This window comes from Labrus mixtus, chromosome 16 (genome assembly GCF_963584025.1).
Source record: "Labrus mixtus chromosome 16, fLabMix1.1, whole genome shotgun sequence".
Taxonomy (NCBI): Eukaryota; Metazoa; Chordata; class Actinopteri; order Labriformes; family Labridae; genus Labrus; species Labrus mixtus.
This window is the reverse complement of record NC_083627.1, coordinates 6,605,854-6,630,365: the sequence shown is the minus strand read 5'-3', so window position 1 is coordinate 6,630,365 and position 24,512 is coordinate 6,605,854. Positions and strand designations below refer to the sequence as shown.

The 24,512-nt window shown below is 44.8% G+C and overlaps 1 protein-coding gene across 1 annotated transcript in view; it reads left to right on the top strand.

The window, feature by feature from the left end:
- The window catches only part of pou2f2a (POU class 2 homeobox 2a), a 62,370-nt gene extending 38,760 nt beyond the window's left edge, over positions 1–23,610 (top strand). The window contains exons 2-16 of the mRNA XM_061058977.1: positions 9,363–9,428; positions 9,687–9,715; positions 10,031–10,087; positions 11,592–11,837; positions 12,655–12,909; positions 13,057–13,171; positions 14,392–14,483; positions 15,508–15,780; positions 15,892–16,033; positions 16,234–16,382; positions 16,497–16,694; positions 16,840–16,888; positions 17,494–17,641; positions 18,649–18,722; positions 21,543–23,610. Of these exons, the coding sequence (XP_060914960.1) occupies positions 9,363–9,428; positions 9,687–9,715; positions 10,031–10,087; positions 11,592–11,837; positions 12,655–12,909; positions 13,057–13,171; positions 14,392–14,483; positions 15,508–15,780; positions 15,892–16,033; positions 16,234–16,382; positions 16,497–16,694; positions 16,840–16,888; positions 17,494–17,641; positions 18,649–18,722; positions 21,543–21,922 (2,273 nt within the window). The 3' untranslated portion in view covers positions 21,923–23,610. The remainder of the gene's footprint in view (positions 1–9,362; positions 9,429–9,686; positions 9,716–10,030; positions 10,088–11,591; positions 11,838–12,654; positions 12,910–13,056; positions 13,172–14,391; positions 14,484–15,507; positions 15,781–15,891; positions 16,034–16,233; positions 16,383–16,496; positions 16,695–16,839; positions 16,889–17,493; positions 17,642–18,648; positions 18,723–21,542) is intronic.
- The last annotated feature ends 902 nt before the right edge of the window (positions 23,611–24,512 follow it).

Sequence of the window (24,512 nt, the reverse complement as noted above, 5' to 3'; positions counted from 1 at the left end):
AACAAAGAAGAAGCTTGATTTCAGAGACGGGAGGGCACAGCTTACTGTACGGGAGGGGGGGGGGGGGGGGGGGGGATTTTCACCCTGAATCCAAATTGTCTGAACATAAATATCCCTGCGGTCACACGACAACCTCATAACTCCAAATCGAAGGATAATAGGATCTTCTTCGGGTGGGAGAAAATTCTGCCTTCCCTGGACTTATGAGATCCTTTCAGCCCCCCCCCCCCTTTTTGAATAAACGTGGCGGTCAAGCTGGGAAGGATTGCTGCAGGATTTGGAGTCAGAATTAGTCCCCAAAGGAATCAGACTCCACATGAGAGTCTTCGTCTATTTGTCATCATTTCTGTATCATTTCAAGTCTGTTTATTTGGCGCGTTTTCGAGAGGAAAATGTGGCAACGTATTGTTAAAACTTCAAGGATTTTATGTATTTGAAATGTAGCCTCTAATTTGACAAATGCGGGAGGCGTTATTATTAATTGTCTGTTAATGATTGGACAATAGCGTACAGCAAGAAACATCCAGCGTAGTCCAGACGTGAAACTGTGATTTCACGATGCTCGTCTCGTGTCTCGGAGGCTTTCATCCGACCTTTTTTCTTCTTTCTTTTCTCTCTGAAAACCTCCTTCCCCATCGCCCCTGTCTCATTTTTCGGTCATCTCTCTGTCCACTCTGTCCGTTCATTTTGTCATTGACTCTGTTGCTCACAATCTGCCCCCCAACCCACCCCCCCCACCCCCACCCCACCCCTCCCTCATCCAATCACTCACACACCCCATCAAGGCTAGGCTGTGTGTCTTTGTTAGTCCAAATTGTCACAAGCTTCTCCTTCCTGTGAGGATGCTCTGTCACACTGCAGTGGACTCATTTTATATCTTTCTCCCCCTTTTCTTTCTTTTACACCATTTGTCTTCACTTTTTTTTTATTCTCCCGTTGCCGTCATTCTTGTAAATTTTACTTTGCTTTGTTTGTCTTTCTCCATTTTTGGCTCATTTATTTCCTCTCTTACTGCCCAAGCGTCCTTCTCCTCATCTTTTTCACTCACTTCCACATTTCCTCTCCTTTTTTCCCTCTAATTCTCTCTTTCCGCACACCTCGTTATTTTCCCCTCCGTCAACCATTATCTCCAGATCCCTAATTTTTTTTTGGTTGTTGCCTGTTTGTCATTTCCTCCTGTATTCATTTTCCATTTTCTCTCCTCATTTGCTTTTGCCCCCTCATCTCATGTGTCTTCCCCACTGTCCCATCACCACCCTTCCTCCGTCTCCTGCCATTTCCTGCCTCCTTCATCCTGTGTTATCTCCCTTTGAAACCATCTCAGTCACGTCTCCCAGCGTCCACCATTATCCCCCCATAATTCCCCTACATTTTTAGCGTCTGCTCATTGTTTTCATTTCTTTTGCTCATTTGTTTCTTCCCCCAGCATCCTCCCCGCTTTCCCTCTCCTAATAAACTCATTTTCTCCTCCATTTTTTTTTTTTTTTACACCCCGGCGCAGGGATTTTTTTGTGAAAAGGAGGTAACACACAGTGGCCGTTTCCTCCTTCCCCCTTGTCCTTCCTCGCTTTATTTCTCTGTTTCCATCCCTCCATCCCCGCGTCGTGCTCCTCGGGGAGGGCAGTAATAATGGTGGAGCGAAGGAGAGAGGGAGGGAGGTGCGATTATTGTCTTGTCGGGAGTCAGAAGAATCGATCGGCACAGAAATATGTGGTGCGAGAAAGAGGTACTGTATCGGATATAATAAACACTCTAGAGACATATTCGGAAAGCGCTCGCCTTGGCGCACATTCTCATAAGCTGCACACACACTCACACACACACACACACTCGTATAATCACTCCCTGTCTCTGACTCACACACACACACACAAGTACAACGTGTGCATAAACTCATACAAACACTCTTACACAAATCACCAAAGCACCAACACTGTGTTACTCATTCACTCTGGAGAGGCGGCTACAAAGCAGCGTCCTCTGTGAGCACTGTAGATGCATGAAACGAGTCACTTATGAAAAGTATCGACTCCTCAGCATGAGTATTATCTTACACATCGGCGTCTGTAAACCTGCGTGGGCATACTGAAATGTGTGTGTCCTGGAGATATTTGGCGAGGAAGTGGTTTGTATTCCTACAGAAAACACGGAGAACAGTTTTATAATGCGTTGAAGAGCAGATTCACGCTCTCTGCAACGGCTCAAATATCTTTATTGTTTGGGCATGAAAAGCTGTGAAAGTGACTCATCTTTTAATTTTAACGTCGTCCTGGTTTCACCTTTTCTTTTTTTAACCGGGTGACGTTTATGTGAATATGACCTGAAAAAAATCCAGAATAATCCTTTAAATGCGGTGGTTAAAGTGTAAACATCAGTGCAGACATTAGCATGCAGCACTTTGTTTGCCTCACGCCAGAGCTGCAGCTACAGCCGGGGAAACATGTTTATTTTTAATGATTAAAAACTCGCAGGTACACACACAAACATGTGAGACGCGCACACACACACACACACACACACACACACACACTTGAATGTGCACACATGTGGACACACGCGCACACAGTGATCTTTCATTGCTGTTGCCTGGCAACGGGTCTGTGTGTCCTGTGCTAGCAGAGCGCTGTCCAGTGGTGCCATGACCGCTGCGGCTGACCACTACTGAAGGAGAGGAGAGGAGGGGAGGGGGGGGGGGGATGAAGGGGGAGACAGAGAGAGGAAGAGGAGCTGTGGGGGAGGGGGGGGGAGGAAGGGGGAGATACAGACACAGAAGGAGACAAATTACAGTTTTAGGGATACAAACATTTAATCTGGCAAAGTAACGTCAGAAGGAAGAGGAATCAAGGATAATATTTGGAGGTAAAATCTTCACAACAAAGTCTAAAAAATGACCTCAAAATAGACAAAATTATGACCCTTGAGGAGAATTTCTGAAATTCATGTATTGATGAAGAACACTGTGATGAAAATCTGTTTAAATATGCTTTAACATAAACAGTTCTATACGGTCAGAATCATCACAAGTATTTAAACAAAGTTCAGGTTCAGCTTTTTAATGACGATATGAACACTTCTTGCTTTTGTCTTTATTTTCTCTTTGCTTTAAGACAAGCTTATTGTGTTTGAGTGACTCATTTCTTTGGAAAGAAAACATCCAGCACACGTCTCTTACTAGGCATCAACGTTTGATCCTTTGACCTGACAAAGGTTCAGAGGGACCGAAACGCTTCGTTGTAAATTGCTGATGTCGAGCAAGAGAAGTGTGCGGAATTTTTGTCTTTTCAACGTGATAGTTTGACGACCTGTTGGTACCCTCTTCATGAAACAGTTGGATGTGCAAACACCTCCTTTAAAGCAATGACTCATTTCATGAAAGTTACAAGTGTCTCACAGTACCGTGGTTTGTAGTTGCACAAGTTGGCAGTTCGTTTCCTAGAAGCGAACTCCCGATCTTTTCCAAAAATGATGGTCAACTAATGAGAATGATCTCCAACAATGTACAAAAAAAAAACGAGAGAAGGTGAGGATGTGATGTGAGGAGAGAGAGAGAGAGAGACGATGTCAGAGATTAGATTTGACAGAGAGAGGTGCAAACGGAGGAATTAAGGGCAGGGAAACAGGTAGAGGGGGTTTAGATGGAAGAGGGGAGGGGGGGTGGGGTGGAGGTTAGAGAGAAGTTCAAGAGAGACGGTCACATTACAGCTGAGGGAGGAGAGGAAGGAAGGTAGAGAGGAGATCAGAATAAATCAAGAAAGGGACCAAGTGGAGGAGAAGGAGCAGTTGGAGGTGAGGGACAAAGTGAAGGAGGACGGATGCTAATAGGAAGATGGAGAACACAGACTATCACAGCTGGGTTTACCAATGTCGGCTAGCATGTTGGCTAAGGTGTAGCTTTCTTTACAGGCTAAATGTGTGCAGCTGTAACTCCTCTTAGTGCTAATTAGCAAAACATGCTAACCAATGATGCAGAGGTGAGTTTGATTCTGTGCTGCAGGACTTGTTTAAACCAGGATCAGGGCTGGAGGTTTGAGTAGAGCGGAGCAGCAACTGTAGCTCTTCAGATGGAAAGTAAACCTTCAGGGGCGCATGGGGGGGCCTAGCGGTTATGTCGTCAGCCACATGTACAGAGGCTTTAGTCCTCGTCGCAGCAGCAGCAGCCCTGTATTCTAATCTGACCTCGGCCCTTTGCTGCGTGTCATCCCTCACTCACTTCTCCTCTCTCTTCAGCTGTCCTGTCCAATAAAAGCTAAATTGGCCCAAAAATATGAAAATAAACCTTCAGTTTTTATGATGTGGAAATGAGAAACAACGCTCTTGTCTTCAGATTGATGATGGTGATTTAGGTTGTCAAAGTTTGAAGTACTTTAATTCTTCATCACGTGTTTTCAGACAATCTAATGTTTGTTTTTTAACAATCAATAGTGTTGAAAACTACCGAAGCTTTAAAACAAACTGCACCTCTTCATTCATTTAAACCATTTCTCCATCACAACGTTGACATTGAAACGTTGCCAACATATTTGTCTAAATTAAGATAAGGTTGCCCGAGTTACCTTGCATTTTTCTGGCATCTTAAAACAGGAAAGATGTCAAATATCCTGTGTCTAGGCGTTTGTATTTTGTTGCCATGGTAACAAACAGAGATCAATATTATTAGATTTTTTTCTTGTATCATATCTAAGTTTAGAATTCTGGTTTTTTTTTTGGACGACCTTAGTGGTAAATATGTGACGTGTGATACGTCAAAGAGGCGCAGAAAGCCTCAACTTTCTTTTTCTAAATCTTTTTTTTTTGTCCCCGGATCATTTACGGTAACACGTTTGTTTTTTATTTAGATCCCCATTAGCTTTTGCAACGCAGCAGCTGATCTTCCTGGGGTCAACATGATCTCCAAAATGACAACACAACACTACACAAAACATCCCAGTACAAACAACTACAACACAGCAACGTAACCATGACAACACACACAAACATGGACGATATATATATACACACGGACCTATTATTATACACTAATGTGAGATTCAAACCCTCAGCATTAAACAGGTTGTGAACCCGTTTCGCTTTATCATATCTAATGCAGAGTATGAGCTCACATCAGCACAGTAGGCGACATGATTTGGAAGTCTAATGTTTCAGTTGTCGCTCTCATTATGGAGAACTCGCCGTAGTAACGTAAACGCTGCTCCGTTGTGTGCTGCTCATTTAAAGCAGCGTACATCTCATTACACGCAGCCACATGTAAACATAAAGGCCGCTCAGGGTGTTTGTGTTTCCGCCTCTGTGATGCTCTTCATAATGAGACATTACAAACATTGTAGCTTCTCTGCTTGCTCACCAGCGTAGACTGAGGTCGAGTTGTTTTTCGGGCCTTTTTCCGTTATTAGATATGACAGCTGCAGAGAGACAGGAAACGTGAGGACGAGAGAGTAGGAGGGACGACATGCAGCAAAGGGACACGGTCGGAATCGAATCCAGGGCCACTGCGATGAGGACTGTAGCCTCTGTACATGGGGCGCGCGACCTATCCGCTAGGCCTTCTGCGCTCCTTTTTTTTCTTTTCGATGCGACTTTATGTGTGACAATACTTTTGGAATCACTTTTTAATGACTTTTTTTTTATTTGTTTTTGTTTTTCATATTAATGGATCCTAAAAAAATAAGAGTCATAGACAATAACATAGAATTAAAATGTATTTACGAAACCATTTTATTTATTTAACAATAAATAATTTGAAGCTTTACGGTTTTTTTTTTTAAATGTGTTTATTTCTTTACCATGGCAGATTTTAAACATCTTTACATCTCAGCAGCAGCAGATCGGCTCGTTGGCGCTGTGTGTGTGTGTGTTTGGTAGTGAATGTGACAGGGGACAGGTGGAAAGGCAGGCAGCTTCTGCGTGTGTGTGTGTGTGTGTGTGTGTGTGTCACAGCGAGGCACGAGGTGGCTGGGACCATGTGCCTGACCTCTGACATCCACACGCCAAACAGCAGCAGGGCAACCCCCCCTCAAACACACACACACACACACACACAGACCCACGCGCCGTCTGTCACCGGCCCCTGACAGGCGTGACCGAGGCGGGGTGGGTGGGCATAAAAAGAGGGAGGAGGGGAGGCAAGTTTAGGACCCCCTCCAGCCATCGGATCCCCCTTTTTACTCCACCCTCCCCTCGCTCTCTCTCACTTATTCCCCCTTTTCTAATTCCCTGACAGTGACCCTGCACCCCCATCTAACACACACACACACACACACACACACACACACACAGGCAAGCCGGCTGGCCATGTCAACCCAGAAGACAGATACATCATCTGCCCAGTGGCCTCTCTCTCTCTCTCTCTCTCTCTCTCTCTCTCTCTCTGTTATTAGCACTGATAGGATGAGTAAAGACGGGTGGGGTTCAGTTGGGGGGGGGGTCTGCCTTGAATTTGAGCGGCTGCTGCCGTCAACTTTGCCCCAGGGTGGAGGAGTGTGCCGGGGCGATGGTCATTTATAGAAAGAGTGAAAATGAAAAGTGTTGGTGCTGGTTTCTCCGACTTTAGTGAAACAGAGACGTGTGTGTGTGTGTGTGTGTGTAACGTTAAAACTTTGTACCATCTGAACATCTGTAACATTCAGGGGGGTTTTTAGTGTTTGGTGTGTTACCAAGTACGAGGTGGTGGGGATGGATGGATGGATGGATGGATGAAAGGGGTGAGGGGGTTGAAAGGCCCCATGGCCAGAGGGGTTAGGGGCAGTTATGGGGAAGGGGGAGAGAAGGAGGGGGGAATGAGATGATAGAAAGATTTTATGGGGGTCCCTCCCTTCATATGCTGAGAGGATGATGGAGCCTGGAATAATAAACGTGTGTGTGTGTGTGTGTGTGTGTGTGTGTGTGTGTGTGTGTGTGTGTGTGTGTGTTAGAGTGCGAGAGAGAGAGGTGGAGTGAATTAAATTTAACCTCATGTTTGAATGAAATAGATCCAGCGTTTTAGTCGATTGTATCTTCCAGAAGTTTTGATTTGGAATTGTTCTCATTAAAAATCTGCAGCTATATTTGTAATAGTTGAAGCACAGCTGACTGCGGCGTACTCGCGGCAGTATCATCAATTTATCTGTACTATTGCAGCTTCCATTACAAGAACTTCAGAGCAGCACCAAGGGGTGGCAATAGATCTGATGGTGGTGGTGGAGGCAGAGAAAGACGTGTATGACTGATGAAGCAACATTCATAGTTAAGCTGCAACAGACTCTAACGTGCGGACTCAGTGAATGTGTGTGTAAGATACACCTCGATGTATAAGACAGGGAAGAAGCGATTAAGTGTCCAGATCTCAGCTTTTATTCGAGTGTTTCCGCTGTGATGTGGAGCAAATAAAAATCCTTCTTACACAGAAAAGTGTTTGTAGCTGAAGGTCAAAGTCAAATAAAAAAAAAAAGTTGTTTAGCTAACAATCAGTGTATTTAATGTTTCTGCATCTTGAGGCGTCTGCACTCACTGAACTTTTCCTTTCTTGTGAGAATTCTTCCACTTGAAGATTGTATTTCAGACTCTGTGACTGCAGACTTTTTGTCTTTTTTTTTTTTTTGTTCAATACCAAAATTGTTCTGACTGAAATGATTCGGATTTCTTCTTGTGAGTTTCTGTGTGAGGTGCTTTGAACAGCGCACACAAATCAAAGCTCTGGCTGAGCATTCCCAGTAGGGTGCTGCCACCATCTGGTTATTTAGTGTAACTGCATCCCCCACATGGCTCAAGCACTCATGAAGACTTTTGACTCCTGGCTTTGATTTTAGCTTCATGTTTCAGGCTATTTTGAATATTTATGAACGCATAAATAAAACCACTTCACGGTGCTTTAGTACCATAAGCTCACACTGACCCCAGGACAGTTTGTACCCACTTTATTGCCTCATATGTTTGGGGGGCATTAATGTAGAAAATAAAAAAGAGAGTTTGAGGACTAAAGTGAAGTCTGCGTCTCTGTTTCTGTCCCTGTTTCTCCAAAATAATTTTATCCCTTTCAATTCCTCTTTGCTTCTGATAATTATTCATGCACTAATTTGCCTCAAATTCTGAATCTCTCTCTCTCTCTCTCTCTCTCTCTCTCTCTCTTTCTCTCTCCGCCCTTTTCTTTTTCTTCATCCGATTTGTATCCCGTCTCACGACACCTTGACTACACCGAACGCCCACACACCAGGCTTATCTTTTTATATTTCCTATAAGCTCGTCTCTTCTCTTGCCTCAAAGTATTGCTTCTTTCTTGCTGTAGATTTGGCTCATCATATGTGTGCTTCATCATGAATGTCTGAACGCACACTCAATAGGGGATAAAGTTATACTGATAGCAACAAAGAGGGGTGGTGTTTTTAGAGCGTGCTGTTCCGTGGATTATTATCTCCTGTCGGGCACGTGAACCTCCTGCACACAGATCATTCTTACTAAACCTCAAAGAGCTCACATGTTGGGCTCAGTTATACCAAGACGTCTGTGTTTCTGTAGACGAAGACAGGACGAGGCGTTGAGAGCGCAGTGCTGCTGTAGTAGTGGTGCTGCACCGTTTAATCCAACATGGCGCCGGCTGTGGTGCTGAGTAATGTCTGGTGCTCGGGTAAGCACTTCCTCTGGCTCGCTCCTCTCGGACCAATTACTCCTGCAGTCCCAGAGGTCGCCACAAACAGCGGAGGGGAGTCCACATGTCTGCGGTGAAAAGCTGATTCTTAATCCCAGTCCCGCGCTCGGGAGTCGATAAAGTTTACATCCAAAGAGCTAAATGAGAACACGGAGTCATCAGTTTTGTTGTTGTTAAACTTTTGGCTTCTCAGGGTTTTTCTTCTGCGGGTCGTACTTAATGAAAACAGGATGAAAATTATCAGCAGGAGTCATTGTTAAAAGTCATGAAATATCACTGCAGAATTTTAAAAGACCTGAAGAAACGCTTTCATACCGCCAAGCTTTCAGCTCCACTGAAGTCACGGGGTTATCACTTGACTATAGGAACACTTTTCTATTTCCTCTTTGTATTTTCAAAGCTACTCAGGATGAACTTTAACAACTCCTTTTTTTTTGATGTGCAAAATGTGTCCCTTTTGTTTAAGCGTCAGCGTCCTTTGCACAGCGCTGATGCGGCTTCATTGAGCAGCGATTGTTTGCATCCTTTGTGTCCGTCTGAGTGTTGAAAGGAAACAAGCAGCCGAGCCGGAGAGATGCAATGAATGCAATGTCAAGTGTAATCACAGAAACGGTGTGTGAAGAGTCGTGTTTCTGGAGTTTCTTGAAAGTTTTTCGGCAGTAAGTTTGTTTATTTGTATTTGTGTGTTTCCATGCAAGCCTCTGATGTGTGTGTGTGTGTGTGTGTCTGTGTGTGTTTCTTGCAGATATCAGGATGTCTAAAGCAGCAGAGGAGGAGAAGCCTGGGGCTGACTATCCAGGGGACAGCTCAGGTACAGACACACACACACACACACACACACACACACACACACACACACACACACACACACACACACAGATTGTATTTACACACCTGTTTAAAATGTGATTGTTTTTTAACAGACATTATCTGGTCTGAGAAACATTGTCTGTCATGTTTTTGAGTAATTGTTCCACACTTATATTAAATGTGCACACACACACACACACACACACATACACACACACACAAACACACAGTATAATAACTGTGACCCTCTGTGTTTCAGACTCAGACAGAAACAGCCCTGATCACAAGGTGAGTTTTAATCCTTCTTTTATCATCACTGGTTCCTGAGATATTAAACATTTGACTGTATTTACTTTATTTACATTCATTAAAGAGTCATTACAAATAAACTGGTGCGCTGTTTCTTAAAATCTACGTCTAGCTGATCATTATCCTTTGATTGGTTTTAGACTATGACGGCCTTTTACATGAAGCTGGTTCACTGAGACCTCGGTGACTCAGATTACACAAAGCCAGTTTCTACCTGATCTGTCACCGGTTGATTTTGTTGCTGTCGTTAAATGATAGTGATCATATCTTCTTGCTGGTGTGTTTTTGCCTCAGGTCCAGCTGATGAAAACCAGCCCCTACAGCGTGTCTCCCACACTGGCTGGAAGCAAGGTGAGCCAGTTCAGGGGCAGATAGAGTGTGCACGTGTGTGTGTGTGTGTGTGTGTGTGTGTGTGTGTGTGTGTGTGTGTGTGTGTGTGTGTGCATATAAGCTAATAACGATGGCAACTATTTTTTGAAATCAGTCAGTATATTTAATTTTTAGGGGAAATGTATGCATACATAAAAATGACAGTAATGATGCCTAAAAATGTTTTGTAGGTTTGTGTTATAGACTGTATAAAGAATGGACAACGCAACAGCTTCAAAAAGTGAAGCCAAAAGATTTAGAGTCCAGTTAGTTTATTTCAGTTAGTTATTTGGTGCCAAAAGGAGCGGACGTGACATCATGATCGACAGCTCAGTTGACAAATGAAGCTCGTGCAGCGTTCTTTCCCAGATAAAGGAGGAACAACGAGAAGAAACTTAACAATCACTAACACAACAGTCCTTCCACCTTCCATTAAGTTGTATTTTGGCTTCAACTCTGCACAACAGAAGTAGATGGAAATGCACCGTCCATATTTATATACAGTGTAACTCCCCGCATGTAGATATGTGATTATATGTGAGTATGTGTGAGTGCTTTGCCGTGAATAAATCTTCTTAAAAAGCCTGAGATGACACTCCTGTCAGCAGCTCTGAATATGCAAAACGTACCTCTTGTCCCCTCCCCTCCTTCCCTCCTTCCCTCCTTCCCTCCTTCCCTTGCTGGAGATCAGAGAGCTCTGAGAGGAAAAGGCAGAAAGAGAAAGGATGTGTACGAGGAACATATTGAGTGATAGACGTACAGTAAAGGCGCTGCACAGAGTAGCGGTGATTGATGGGTAATGACAGCGCTGTGAGCAGGTAACGACAGCTGGGGGTCAGAGGTCAGCAGCCGTGGAATATTTCTGACACCCTGAAAACGAGGACGATTGACTCATCCTTCTGGACGGATGACCGGCACACGCGTCAACCTGTGAATCAGCAGTGAGAGGAGGCTCGGGTTCAAGTCCAAGTCAGGGAAAGGAGTTCTAATGATGATTCTGTCACTCTGTAAACACGTGGTGTAAAAAAGCATCTAAGTATTGAACATTTTGATAACTTTGAGTATACTTAAGAAAACCTTTACTCTGGTTTGAGCAATAAAACAACAACTTGAAAAGTCAGATTGTAAGTGTAAACCATAAAATGTCTGTTACCATTTCTAAGATTTAAACCTGTGTGTTCATTACTGTATGAATAAGTAACTGCATCTTATTAAAACACTTCCTTTGATTTATGTGGTTCTAAAATGAAGAAACTTGGGGCACCGAATAGCCTCATGGTGATGTCCTGTGCTCCATGTACAGAGGCTGTAGTCCTCATCACAGCGGTCGGGGGTTTGAATCCGACCTCTGCCGTTGCTGCATGTCACCCCCCCTCTCTCTCCTCCCAACACTTCCTGTCTCTCTTCAGCTGTCCTATCAAATAACGGCCAAAAAAAAAAGGAGATACACTGACTAAACTGAAATGTGCCCTGTGATCTCCTTTAGGTAAAGAATGAAGAGATCTCTGAGATGACCCACAGCGCTGCTGCTCCTCCCTCCCAACAACAACAACAACAACAACAACAACAACAACAACAGCAACTACAGCAACAACAACAGCAACTACAGCAACAACTACAACAGCAACAACAACAGCAACAACAGCAACAGCAACAGCAACAACAACAACAACAGCAGCAGCAACAACACCACCACACACAGATGATGCTGGCCGGCAGTCAGCTAGCAGGGGTGAGACAACAGACACAAACACAGCCCACCCAATAACTGATTTTCAAATGCTTTAAAGCAGCTCACTTCACTTTCATTTATTTTGCACGTGTTGATTCTTTTCTAGACTTTTTATAAAACTGCTTTGGAAATATGGCAACAGCTGAGAACTGAGAACGGCTTAAACCACTTCAATCGATCTCTCGTGAAAGGACCAAATGAAATCAGTCCAGATTTCTCTTTGTCTTTGGCTCTTTTTTTAATTCTCTGGGATTTAAAAGATAATGAAAATAATGAAGCACAAACCAGGACGGCTCTGGTCAGTTTTCCCCTCGTAAAATAAATCAACCCTCTGAGGTCTGAACCATCAACAAGCTGCTCAAAAGACTCTGTTATTTAGTTCATTATGTCCCGCTCTGTCAAACACAAAGGAATATTTACTGCAAGAGGATACGTGCCCTGAAGGAGAGACCAATAGGTGCAGAACCTGAAGTTAGAAATGAGCAGGAACAGTGTTCTCACGTGGAGTTAAATACCTGAACAAAATGTTCTATAAGTGAAGAGGATGGCTTTTCTTGCTTGACTTGCTCTGGCATGCTTTAACTGTCCGCTAACAGGTTCACCTGCAACTCTGTTCCTGGAGTGTTTTTTTTCCTCACTGTCTTTGTGTCTCGCCTTCCCTCCTCATTTTTATTCCTTTACTTGCTCATTCTGTCATCCTCTCTTCTGTCGCTCCTCACCTTCACCTCTCCTCACATCCACTCTCCCACCTCCTCCTTCGTTTCTACATCCTCCCATCACCCGTATCCTTCTCCCTCCGCCTGCTCTCCCCCTCCAGCTTGCCGCTCTCCTCCCGGCTCAGCAGCAGCTCCTCCTCCAGCAGGCTCAGGCTCAGCTCCTGGCGGCCGCAGTTCAGCAGTCAAACGCTGCCCATGCTGCTCACGCCGCCCATGCAGCAGCGCAGCAACAAGCCAACCAGCAGCAACAGCAGCAGCAGATCCAATCACAATCCCAGCAGCAGCAAGCCAAACAGGAGCAAACAGTACAAGCACCGCAGCTGACCCTGTCGCAGCCAATCCAGCTCACTGCACAGGTATTCATAGCAAACTCTTTTTTTTTTTTTCCACTTCAATAATTAATTAATTGACTTTTATTTTGGCGGTCACTCTGCAGAACCTTAACCTTTAAGCTTGATTAATTGGTGCTGTGTACTGAGACATAATTGTGTGTTGGTTTGCAGGACATCCAACAGTTGTTGCAGCTCCAGCAGCTGGTCCTGATGCCAGGTCATCCTCTCCAGTCTCCGGCCCAGTTCCTCCTGTCTCAGCCAGCACAGGCACAGCAGACGCAGCAGGGTAAGGACTGGACTCTGGACACACAGTGGTCTGAAGAAACAAACAGATCAAATCAGCAAGAAAAAAATACACTTTTATTTGTAGTTTTTAGTTAAAAGCATGCATCATTTAAGAGTGCATACATCAGTTTTTCTTTAATTTGTCTTCCTACTTTTTCTCTTCTTTGATTTCTTTGCTGTTTTTTTAATTGTATAGAGAAAAGGTGTAACAGCTTCTCTCTTTTTGGAATGTCCTGTCTTTAGCTTTCTTTGGTGAGCTGTTCTCGTTAGTCATTGGTTCCTCTCAGCTTAGGGACGTCATACACCAGATTTTTAAACTTCAATATCTAGCATCAATCAATGAATCCATCAATCATTATTTGTAGAGCGCCAATTTCTAACACGTGTCGCCTCGAGACGCTTTACAAAAGAGCAGTTAAAAGACCTTACTCTTTGTATTGCATCAGAAATAAAGACATGATCTGACTCCGAAGCTTTTTAATAACAAGGCAAATCTGTGAACTCATGACTCAGGTCACATGTCTTGAATGTCTTAAGCATGTTTGACTTCTTGGTGGTTATTTCAGTTGTTGTTTGTAATTCTTATCCTTCGTCGTCATCATCAATCGACCTCTCTGTGTCTGCTGCGCTGTTTGTTTTTATGCATCTATGGCGCTGTTAATCTACAGTATGTCTGCTGCAGTCGTCAGTCTTTCTGTCTTCTTCACGGTGTTGTTGTATCAGGTGTGTCATTTCTCTAAAAGCCTAACCAGAGACAGACTGCACATAAGCCTCGGCTAGAGGAGATCCTGCGTTCATTGCATCGCTTGCACTTAAACGTATGGTCCCTGACACATAAACTGAATCAAACCATATCGATACCTCGTTTGTTACCACGGCAACTTCAATATAAGTTCTAGTCACCTGGTATTGACTAATTTCTTGTTTTTTAATTACAAAAATTCCAAGTGAACTCCTGCACATTGTCTTCTTAATTGCACAAATACCTCTTAAAATGTTGCTAAAATATTTGTGCCATTCAGACAGCTCGCTCTCTCTCGCTCTTCTGCTCGCTTCAGCTTTAAGAATACGACTGAAGATCTGTAGTTATTTCAAGGCTTCGTTACATTTCGACACTATAGACCATTAAAATAATGGAGATTGTGTGTTTGCTAAAACATGGTATCAAATAGAGTTCAAGTTTAGAAAGTGTTGTAACCTTGGTTCTCCTTCCTGTCACAGGTTTGCTCTCGACACCAAATCTGATCCAGCTACCTCAGCAAAGCCCAGGGGGGCTACTGACAACCCCTCCACGTCTGGGCCTCCAAGCACAGGTAGAACATCTGCTTGTGTAGAAAAAGAGCCACCTTTGAAAAGTAGAGTCTAAACTTAAAGACGAGTGGTTTTTTGTTGTATCCATGCAAATCAAGTCGATGCTGAATCTCTGCATCGTGGAAGTCTCTCAGATTGAAATTTACCCTCAATGAACAGCAGAATGCGAGCATGCTTGATTGTCTTTTTGAGTCGTGTTTTGCTTTAGAAGAGACACGAGTGCACAAGATGACATGATCTCTGCCGCATCGATCTGCCTGTTTGTTTTGAAAATCTGCTTAAAAACAAAAAGTATTCCACAGCAGGTTCTCTGCATAGTCGACGCAGTTTCAGAATGTGAATCATATATCGTGACTATATATTCATACACAAGTCAAACATCTCGCCTCGTATCCTCAGCCTTTCCCTTCTATAACATAACGCCTGTATGCATCCTCACACATCCCGGGGCCGTTATAGATTTTTCATTAAGCTGTGATGAAGTCGTGTCGAACCCAGTGGCAGAGTTGGTGTATTTTATGCACAGAGACGGTGAATGTAAATGAGGCGTGAAGCAGATGATGTCATGCATGATGTCGGCTCAATTAGTGGATATTCCCAAACATCAGGGGGGGTCAAATTCCCGCTCAGGCGTACCTGTGTGTCAGCTGACCCTGTGGCTGCAAAGGTTAAACCCCTGTACCCAAATATGTAAATCACAGCTTATTTCTCATGCACGTTTTCTGAATTATTCGTAAGGACTCCTTGGGTCAAAGATCTTGTGTGTTTTTTTGCACTATTCCCAGATGATGACCTCATGTGTATTCACTGAACAGTTTATTTAAATTCACCCTTATTTTATTCTGAAACACTTGTCATAACCTTGAAACTGTATAATTTATCAGAGGAGCATTGTGCAGCATAGTTCGGATGTCATTAAGTTACTCGGGCCTCAAACTGGATTCTTCAAATGTTGTTTGGATCAAACTGAAAGAAGCAAATATTCATGTTTGGACTGTTAATTCCTCTGTTTTCCTGACATGTCAGAGGGAGAAGAGCAGTGATGGGGTCTGTGGAAGCAGCAGCAGCGCCGGCTCTCTCGTCGCCTCAGGCGGCAGCAGCAGTGTTGGCGTTGTGACGTCTGTAGGAGCTACTTCAGCCTCCAGCAGCTCCATGGCGTCCTCTCTGGCGTCCGGTTTGACTCCTGGAGGTCATGGGGCTCACGGGGCTCACATGGGGGAGGAGCCCAGCGACCTGGAGGAGCTGGAGCAGTTTGCCCGCACCTTCAAACAACGACGCATTAAGCTGGGATTCACCCAGGTAAGACACAAGAAACGACAAGGACCAGAAAGGTGGACGAGAGGGAGTGTGTTTCTGACCAGGCGGATGTCTCAGGTCGGTTTCTCACGTTGTTTTTTTTGTCTCTGTCAGGGAGACGTCGGCGTGGCGATGGGCAAACTGTATGGCAATGACTTCAGCCAGACCACCATCTCTCGATTTGAGGCCCTCAACCTGAGCTTTAAGAACATGTGCAAGCTGAAACCTCTGCTCGAGAAGTGGCTCGGTGACGCAGGTAAACACATAACATGCGATTTCATCTTTGCAATCATGTAGATTTTATAATGTTTTCCATTTTGTACGAGAGGAAAAGTACAAAGCACTGTAGCGTTCTTTCAACACAATCAAACCACTGCCTTCACTGCTGTTCTGTCTGTTATCTTAACACATCTTCATGTCTCTCTCTCTCTCTCGCGCTCTATAACACTCTGTCAGAAACCATGGCGGTCGACAGCATGCTGCCCAGCCCGTCCTCTCTCTCCTCCCCCTTGTTGGGCATGGAGGGTCTACCCGGCCGACGCAGGAAGAAACGCACCAGCATCGAGACCAACGTGCGAGTGGCCTTAGAGCGCAACTTCAACATGGTGGGAGAAATGTGTATCTGTGTGTCTGCAAAACGGAAAATCGTCTCTCGTTTTCCGTCAGAAATCCTTCTTTAGTGTCAATCATACTCATCGTGCCGTCATTGTCCTGCTCAGAACCAGAAGCCTACCTCGGAGGAGATCCTGCTCATGGCCGAGCAGCTCAACATGGAGAAGGAGGTGATCCGCGTTTGGTTCTGCAACCGCCGGCAGAAAGAGAAGCGCATCAACCCCTCCAGCAGCACCACCCCTCCCCTGCCCAGCCAGACCTCGCCCATTGTGACGCACAAAGCCTCCTGCTACAGCCCACACATGGTACGCTCCAACACTAACCTTTCAGTACTCTGCACTTCTCTTGTGTGTTACACCAGAAGTGGGGCTGATGTTTGCTTCATGGAAGGATGGCTGTATTTCCTGATCTGATTTATCTCTCTCCCCCCCCCCCCCCCCCCCCCTCCAGATATCGAGTCAGGGTCTGTCCCAGGTCCCCACCAGCCTCAGCACAACAGGTGAGCTGTAATTAATGTTTGTGCCTGCTTGTCAATAAATAATTAAAGGTTAGAGCAGCGCCTCTCAACCCCCGAGGTCGGCCACAGGAAGATTGAACCGGTCCTGACATTATTTGGGAGAAGTTGATACTTGAGTTTTGTCGACTGGTTTGATGAAACATTGAAGAATCACTTTAAAAAAAAAAAAAAAAAAAAGATTTCTGTGAGAGAGAGAAATAGAAAACAATGATGTTTTGTTGACGACAACATGGAAGCACTGGTACCATCTCGAGTTGTTTACCCCCGTGAGTCGGGCCTCGTTCTTGTGATTTATAGAGATCAGCCACAGTGTGCGGCGTCCCAGGCTTCACAGATATGACAGATGACCTGACAGGTAACAAACACAGCTGGAAATGTATCGTCCTGTTGAGCCCAGGCTAATACTCTCCTATCAAACTTCTCTCCCCAGTCTGTGCTTGAAGTGGATTAAATGAGACACTCTAAAAGCTCCCTATCGTGTCCCATGATGGAGAACCGTGTCACCAAAGTCTTTATTCAGTAGCAAACCACCGTCCAGTGACAACAAACCTGTATTAACGTCCTCCTTCTTCTTCTCTTCCTCTCAGCTGCCAGCTCCTCTCCTTCAGCCTCCTGCCCCATGACTCCCGTCAGCTCGGCTGCAGTGGGCTCCACCTCTTCTGCTGTGACCCCGCCCCCTCACAGCACAGCCAGCCCCGCCCCTCAGAGCCTCGCCACCCACGGGCTCAACACAGGGTGATTGTTTATGTACAACTTAATGTACGACAGCTTCCAATCCGAGACGGTTGGAATATATTTTCATGTGATCAAACTAGAAGTGCGCTCACACACTCACAGCCCAGACCTGAGCCAAGGCCAGTAGTCGTCTATGTAAGCAAATCTAGATTGGAACTACTGTGAATGTCTGAATTTAAAAGGAGTAAAACAACCATAACCCTAAATATAATAATAATTATGGTCAAATTTGGTTGCTTCCTCATTTCTCTGCGGAGATATATTTGCTTTTTAACCTTCCGTTCTTGAACAAAACCGGCTGCGTCATGAGTGTAATTGTTCATATACATGGCTATGCACTAAGCATGTCACTGATGGAGACCTCAAGAGGGCTCACCAGAGAGCTCAGGCTGTCTGCAGCTACTGGATGCAAGGGATGTAGACTACAGCAGGCCTATTGAACTCTGACCCGCGGATGACATCAGACTGGCCCGCAGATCTATTAACAATTAAAAAATAAATAACTAATAAACAGGGGGTAAAACTGTCACATTGTTGCCACAGTAAAGTTTTAAAAACAGCACAGTGCTCCTGTTCAATAGAACATCTTTGGTCCTGTGCACGCAGCCTATCACAAGCTTGTGTGTTGTTGAGGGGGAACACGCAGTGTACTGCTGTGGTGGGCTTTATTGTCCGGCCCCCGGGTCCTTAGCTTTGTAATCAGTCTGACTAAAAAGCTCTGCATGTTCACACACACATGGAGACGTGTTTTCAATCTAATCCTCTGAGTTTGAATCTGCTACAACTTCAGAGACATTAGAAGGAAACTTCAGGCCTGCGTCTTCCATGAGTTACACTACATAATGTTTATATACCTAACCTGTCAACTGCTTCTCTACATGTGTGAATGTTGGCGTTGCGTTTGTGTGTGTGTGTGTGTGTGTGTGTGTGTGTGTGTGTGTGTGTGTGTGTGTGTGTGTGTTTGTGTGTGTCTATGTGTGTGAATGTGCGGCCCATCCTCATTTCAGGAACACAATGATGGGAGTAAGCACAGGGATGAACCCGGCCCTCATTGGCAGCAATCCCTTGGCTACCATGCAAGGTGTGTGTGTGTGTGTGTGTGTGTGTGTGTTGTTGTTGTTGTTGTTGCATGCAGACCGGCCCCTCTGGCCCCTGAGAGTCCTCATGAGTCTCATTTCTAAAGACCACTTCCCATTTCACCCTTCATCCATTCTGTCCAAAATGAATTTCCTTGAAGCCACACTCCTCCTCCTCCTCCTCCTCCTCCTCCTCCTCCTCCTCCTCCTCCTCTTCCTCCTTCTTAGCTTCAAACTTTCTGAGTCGCTCAGTATGGTGAGAGATTCAATTTGATTCTCATACAATAGTCTGCTATTATCACAAAGTGACAACAGCCCCTTATGGCGGAGCTTAAGTCAGCTTACAGTAAACAGTTGAACAGGCACAATCCCCCCCCACCCCCTCAATATCGGGACCCTGTTGGCTAAATAACTAGTTTCACTCAAAATTCTCCTTTTTTTGTACGAGATGATCTGCAGCCGAATCAATTAAGCAGCACAAATACCGTGAGTGGAGCTCAGCTTTGAATCCGCCTTAGTGGTGCATCTCCCTTATAGCGCCAATTCAGACCTTGCCCCTCTTCTTTCTCCCACTCTGTTCTGCGTCATTCAGAGGGCGGCCTCCTCCAGGCCATGTGTTGATGAGAAGGACACAGTCTGTTATGGAAACTGCAGGCCTGGCACTGCCGGCTCTGATGGAGTTAGAGGCTGACGGGGAGAAGAAAGAGGAGCCTCTGTGAAAAGAGCGCGGTGGAGATGAAGTGTCCATGTGAAAGGAGCTCTGGGTTGGATCCCTCCGGGGGCCACACAGGCGATGAATGTTTACACTGGCGGTGCTCTAATGGATAAAAGTGTTGACGACTGGAGTTCAGAAGTCGGCAGGTGTGCGGGTGGCGTTCTGCCTGATGGACAGTTAATCCCACATGTTTGCTGCTGCACTTCTGCAGCAAAGATTATTTTCAGCGTCAGGAAGTTTGTAGTCTGTTATTATATTTTTCAAAACGAGCTGCAAAGCAATTCATTGTACAGTTTGGAAGACATATATTTAAGCAAACGGTCATGTGGCACACTCTATGTACAGTACAGAGGCTGTAGTCCTCGCCGCAGCGGCCGTGGGTTCAAATCTGACCTCGGCCCGTTGCTGCACGTCGCCCCCCCTCTCTCTCTCTCCTCGAAACATTTCCTGTCTCTCCTCAGCTGTCCAAATAAAGGCAAACATGGCCCCAAAAAATAAAAAGTACAATTTATAAGGAAAGGTACACAAAGAAAGTGTCAACTAAAAAATACAGAATTAAATTGGAAAAGTGCTTAGAGTGCACGCCTCATGTTCAGAGGCTAAAGTCCTCGAGAGAGCGGGCGGCCCGGGTTTGAATCTGGATCTCTCCGGTCTCTGACTCTATCCATTATCTTCTCGTCACTCTGAAATGTAAACACTTGAGCAAATAATACAACATTTCTATGTCCTGTATTTATCCTCTCCTTTTTTAAGTTCAGATTGCGATCAGAATACAGAACTCTTCAATGAAGTTCTTGTAACAATGGGTGGGAAATACAAAGAGAAAGATTAAAAAACGGTTTATACATCACGGCAAAGCTTTCTAAAAGATGCAGAGAGAGAATCGAAGGCGACAAAGATTCTTTTTAAAACCATTTGAAGCCTTGAGAGCGAAAGCTGGAGTTTTTTTTATCAACAGCGTATCACAACTGTTGAGTGTCATGTTGATTGTCTGAGAATACTTGGTTTTGTGTGCAGACATCCACAGATACTAAGATGAAGGAATGAAGAAAAAAAACATCATCCAACTGGACTCATTGTCACATAGAAGAGAGTTACTGCTGTTGTGTGCATGAACAAGTGTAGTAAACACTCCATCAGGCTCACCGTCATTAGCCTCCTTGTGTTATAGGATCGAGTCTCCTTCACCTCCACATTTTCATTTCAAAGAGTCAGTTCACTCAGATAACAAGAGATACTTCGGGGAGTTTCTCTCCATACGGGTTCAAATTTCAGTAAAAGTTTGTCTTTAGTATCTGAGTTAACTCTGACAACAATTAGTGAGCCCTTTTAAAAGGAGTTTCTTTGTAGCACAGGAATGATTCTGACTGGGGGCGCGGGGCACTCGCCCCAGTACGGAGGCTGTAGTCCTCCAAGTGGACGGCCCGGGTTCAAATCTGACCTGTGGCTCGTTTCCTGCTTCTCATTCCCCACTCTCTCTCTCTCCCCAGTTTCAGACTCTATCCACTGTCCTGTCTCTTAAACAAAGGCACAAAAGCCAAAAAATAAACCTTAAAAAAAAATGTATTCTGACATTTACTTGAAAATCTTTTTGTTGTTATTTGGGTTACTCTGACTCTTCGATCGTCTGTTTTTGATTCAGTATAATCACAGACGATCAGATGTTAATATCCATCCACCCTGCAGTCATCCCTCATCGTCCACATGTCCACCGTCCCATTTGGGATACTTTCAATGCACAGAAACTGATGTGTTCACTGACTTCTCTTTCTGTCCTCCACATCTCTCTCTCTGCTTTCCTTCAAACGATTTCTTCTTTCTGTTCTCTGCCTTCATTCATCCCTCTCTCCATCTCTCGCTTTTATCCTCGTCTGAACTTTCTTCACTGCCACCAAAATCTACATATCGCCGGCTCTTCCTTCCATTATTTGTCCTTTCTCTGATTCTCCCTTCTCTTTCTTCCTCTTCAAAACTTTCTCTCTCCCCTCTTCCTCTTCTTCTTTCAATCCTTCTCTTTGATGCCCTTTCCGTCTTCCTCTTCCTCTCCTACACTCTTCTCCTTTCCTTTCCTCGCTCTTCCTCTCCTCTTTCTCTCATCCTTCCTCATCAGCTCTGGCAGCAAGCGGCGGTCAGCTGTCCATCTCCGGCCTGGATGGGGGAGCGGGTCACATGCTCCTGGGCGGACCTGGGGGTCCAGTTGTCTCTTCTTCCCTCTGCCAGTCTCTGTTCCTCAACCGCCCCACCCTCCTCCCCATGGTGACCGGTTCCATGGCGACAGCCTCCACGCCCACCTTAAGTCTGGTCAGCGGCGGCATTGGTGCTTGCGGCCTGAGGCCCTCCTTCTCCCAAACTCCGCCGTCCGGTGCCAGCGACCTCATGAGCCCGACCTCCTGCCCCGAGGAGTCCGCGTCTCCTTGTTCAAGTCCCGCCTCTTTCTGTTCCTTCAGCGAAGCCTCGCCACCGCCCCTGGGAGGGGCTATGGCCGAGTGATTGCTGACTGACAGCCAAAGTATCCTATCAGAGGAGGACGAGGAGGAGGAAGAGGAGGAAGCAGAGCTTTAAAAATCCAAATTTACAACCTCGCCTTTCAACCAAAGCCATCTCTCTGTCTGATCCATCTCTGATTTCATCTCTCTCTTTCTGCGTCTCCCCGCTGAAGTCTTCTGAAGCCAAAAATATACACAGACGGATGAGGGGAGGACGAGAAGAGAGAGTGAGGATGGAGAGGATAGAGAGAACTGCAGAATGGAGGGGGGACATTTGAAACCAAATAACGATCTACAGCTGGAGAGGTGGCACGGAAACGAGCGCCGTGCTTTTTATCGGCTGGAGAGAAGAAGAAACCGAGACTGAGGGCAGGGATGAGAAGCCAAACTGTGTGTGAGAAATGGGAGGCAAAAAGAAAAGACTTGTTAAACAAGCATGGAAGGCCATGTGGTCGCAAACCAAATGAAGAGGAAGATGGTAGAAAAGAAACACACACTTACAAAGAGGAAAACCAAAATCTCCAAATACCAAAAACTGAAAACCAAAAAAAAGACAAAAAAACAACAAACGGAGAGAAAAGCTTTAGTTCAAAAAGACTTTTGTATTCTGATCGGTCCAGGATCAGTTCAGTGCTCCATCCTACGTCATGACAAACATTTTCCACGCTCACTCGGGGTTCCTATTATTCTCATTCACAGAACATCTATTTTTCTATGATTTTATACTCATCGCTCTTTATCCTGATTCTTACCAAATACACACGTTAAATGCTTTACAGCTGATCCCAGACGCAAGATATCTACCTACCTCTCTCTTCACAGCTTTACAGTTTGACCCCACCTTAAAAACAACAGGCGGTGTTTGTTTTACCCAGCCTGGTGTGGCAGACGGGTGGAGTTTACTCCTACGATTCCTCTAGCGTTAGCTCGTATGCCAACCCATACTCACTGCGGACAAGAATAACTTTTACAAGCTTTTCTGTGAAGCGATACTTCCTGACAATAATTACACACTAACATGTGTTAAACTCCACCCGTCTGGCACCTAAAAAACAACCATGTGCGTTGAAAATCCTATTTAAGCCAAGGCAGAATTAATATTACGCTCAGTTTTCCCTTTTTTAAGCCGTTGACGTCAGTTTTTGGGGATTATTTGCTTCACCTTCTTATTTCCATCACCATCATCATCATCTCTTTATTATGATATTCTCATTGTTGTCTTTACACTCAAACCAAAGTTTACACTCTCTACAGTATCTATACTGCCTACAAAGAGGATGCATAAACACCACAGGCAGATAGGAATCGTCTTGGGGTTTCTTTCAGCAATATTTGCCTTCTTTTATTTATTATTACCCCACACACACACACACACCCACACCTTCATCATGTCATCCTCCAGACTGCTCATCGACCACCAGACAGTCACTCTTGGATACCAAAGCATCGCCTCTGGCAGCGCTGTCTCTGGATTTCGCCCGGGAGACGAGTGTCCAGACAAAACCTCAGTAGTGTCAAAGGGAAAAAAAAAACACACACACACACACACACAGCTACACTACAAGCATAAGAAATAGTCCAAACCAAAAAAAAAAAGAACAAAAGAAAGAGGTGAAGCACCGGCGTTCCCCTTAACTGCCCCCAAACCCCTGCCCTCCATCCCATCTGCCCCTCTCCTTTGTCTCCAAAGATCACATCAAAGGGCCAAAAGAAGAAAAGAGGAGAAGAAGAAGGAGAAGCGGACAGGAGCCAAAGGTGTAAAAAAAAAAAAATAGCTGCAGGGGGAAAGCGTGAAGAAGGAGAGAAGAAGAAGGAAGAGGAGCCGGAAGGAGGAGGAGGTGCGCTCGGAGCGGCGGACCAAAAAACCAAAAAGTAACCCAAAACCAAAAGCTACTACTACTGCTACTAGTTATGTATGAGTGACTGAACTGTAACTAAACCAAATACAAACAAAGAGGGGGAGGACGAGGGGAGAAAAAGGGGGGAGGAAGGCCCTGTCTGTCTGTTCGTCTTTTAGCTGTGATTGCCGTTCTTGTATCGACAGACAGAAATCGTTCCCTCCCGCCCTCTGCCAGCGACCTCGGCTTTGTTCTCACTTTGTTTTTTTTTCCCTGGATGGATAAAATATGGAGTAACCTCAACAAACTGACTTTGAGAATATATATATTTTTGTTTTTGCTTTCCATAGTGTGTCTGTTAATGATGTATGGATTTGTCTCATTGCTTTCTACTTAATATGCGGCGGGAAGGAGGGGGGGGAGGGAGGGAGAGGGGCGGTGGGTTTCATATCTTCTTGTCTCTTTGGTTGTGCTCTGGGTTTTTTTTTTTTTTTTTTTGTCCATGGTTGGAAATTGCTGTGAAAATGTAGCTTCCAAGATAAAAAAAAAAAAAACTTTTTTTATTTCATCCAGAATGTTAAAAAGCCAAAACTGAAAACCAAAAGCGAAACTTTTTAGAAGTACAACAATACCAAATAGAACAACCAAACCAATGCACAAGATGTCCGAGTGATTCAGCTGACTGTGTGTGTGCATGTATGAGTGTGTGTGTGTGTGTGTGTGTGTGTGTGTGAGGATGTTTCAGTAAAGAGGATT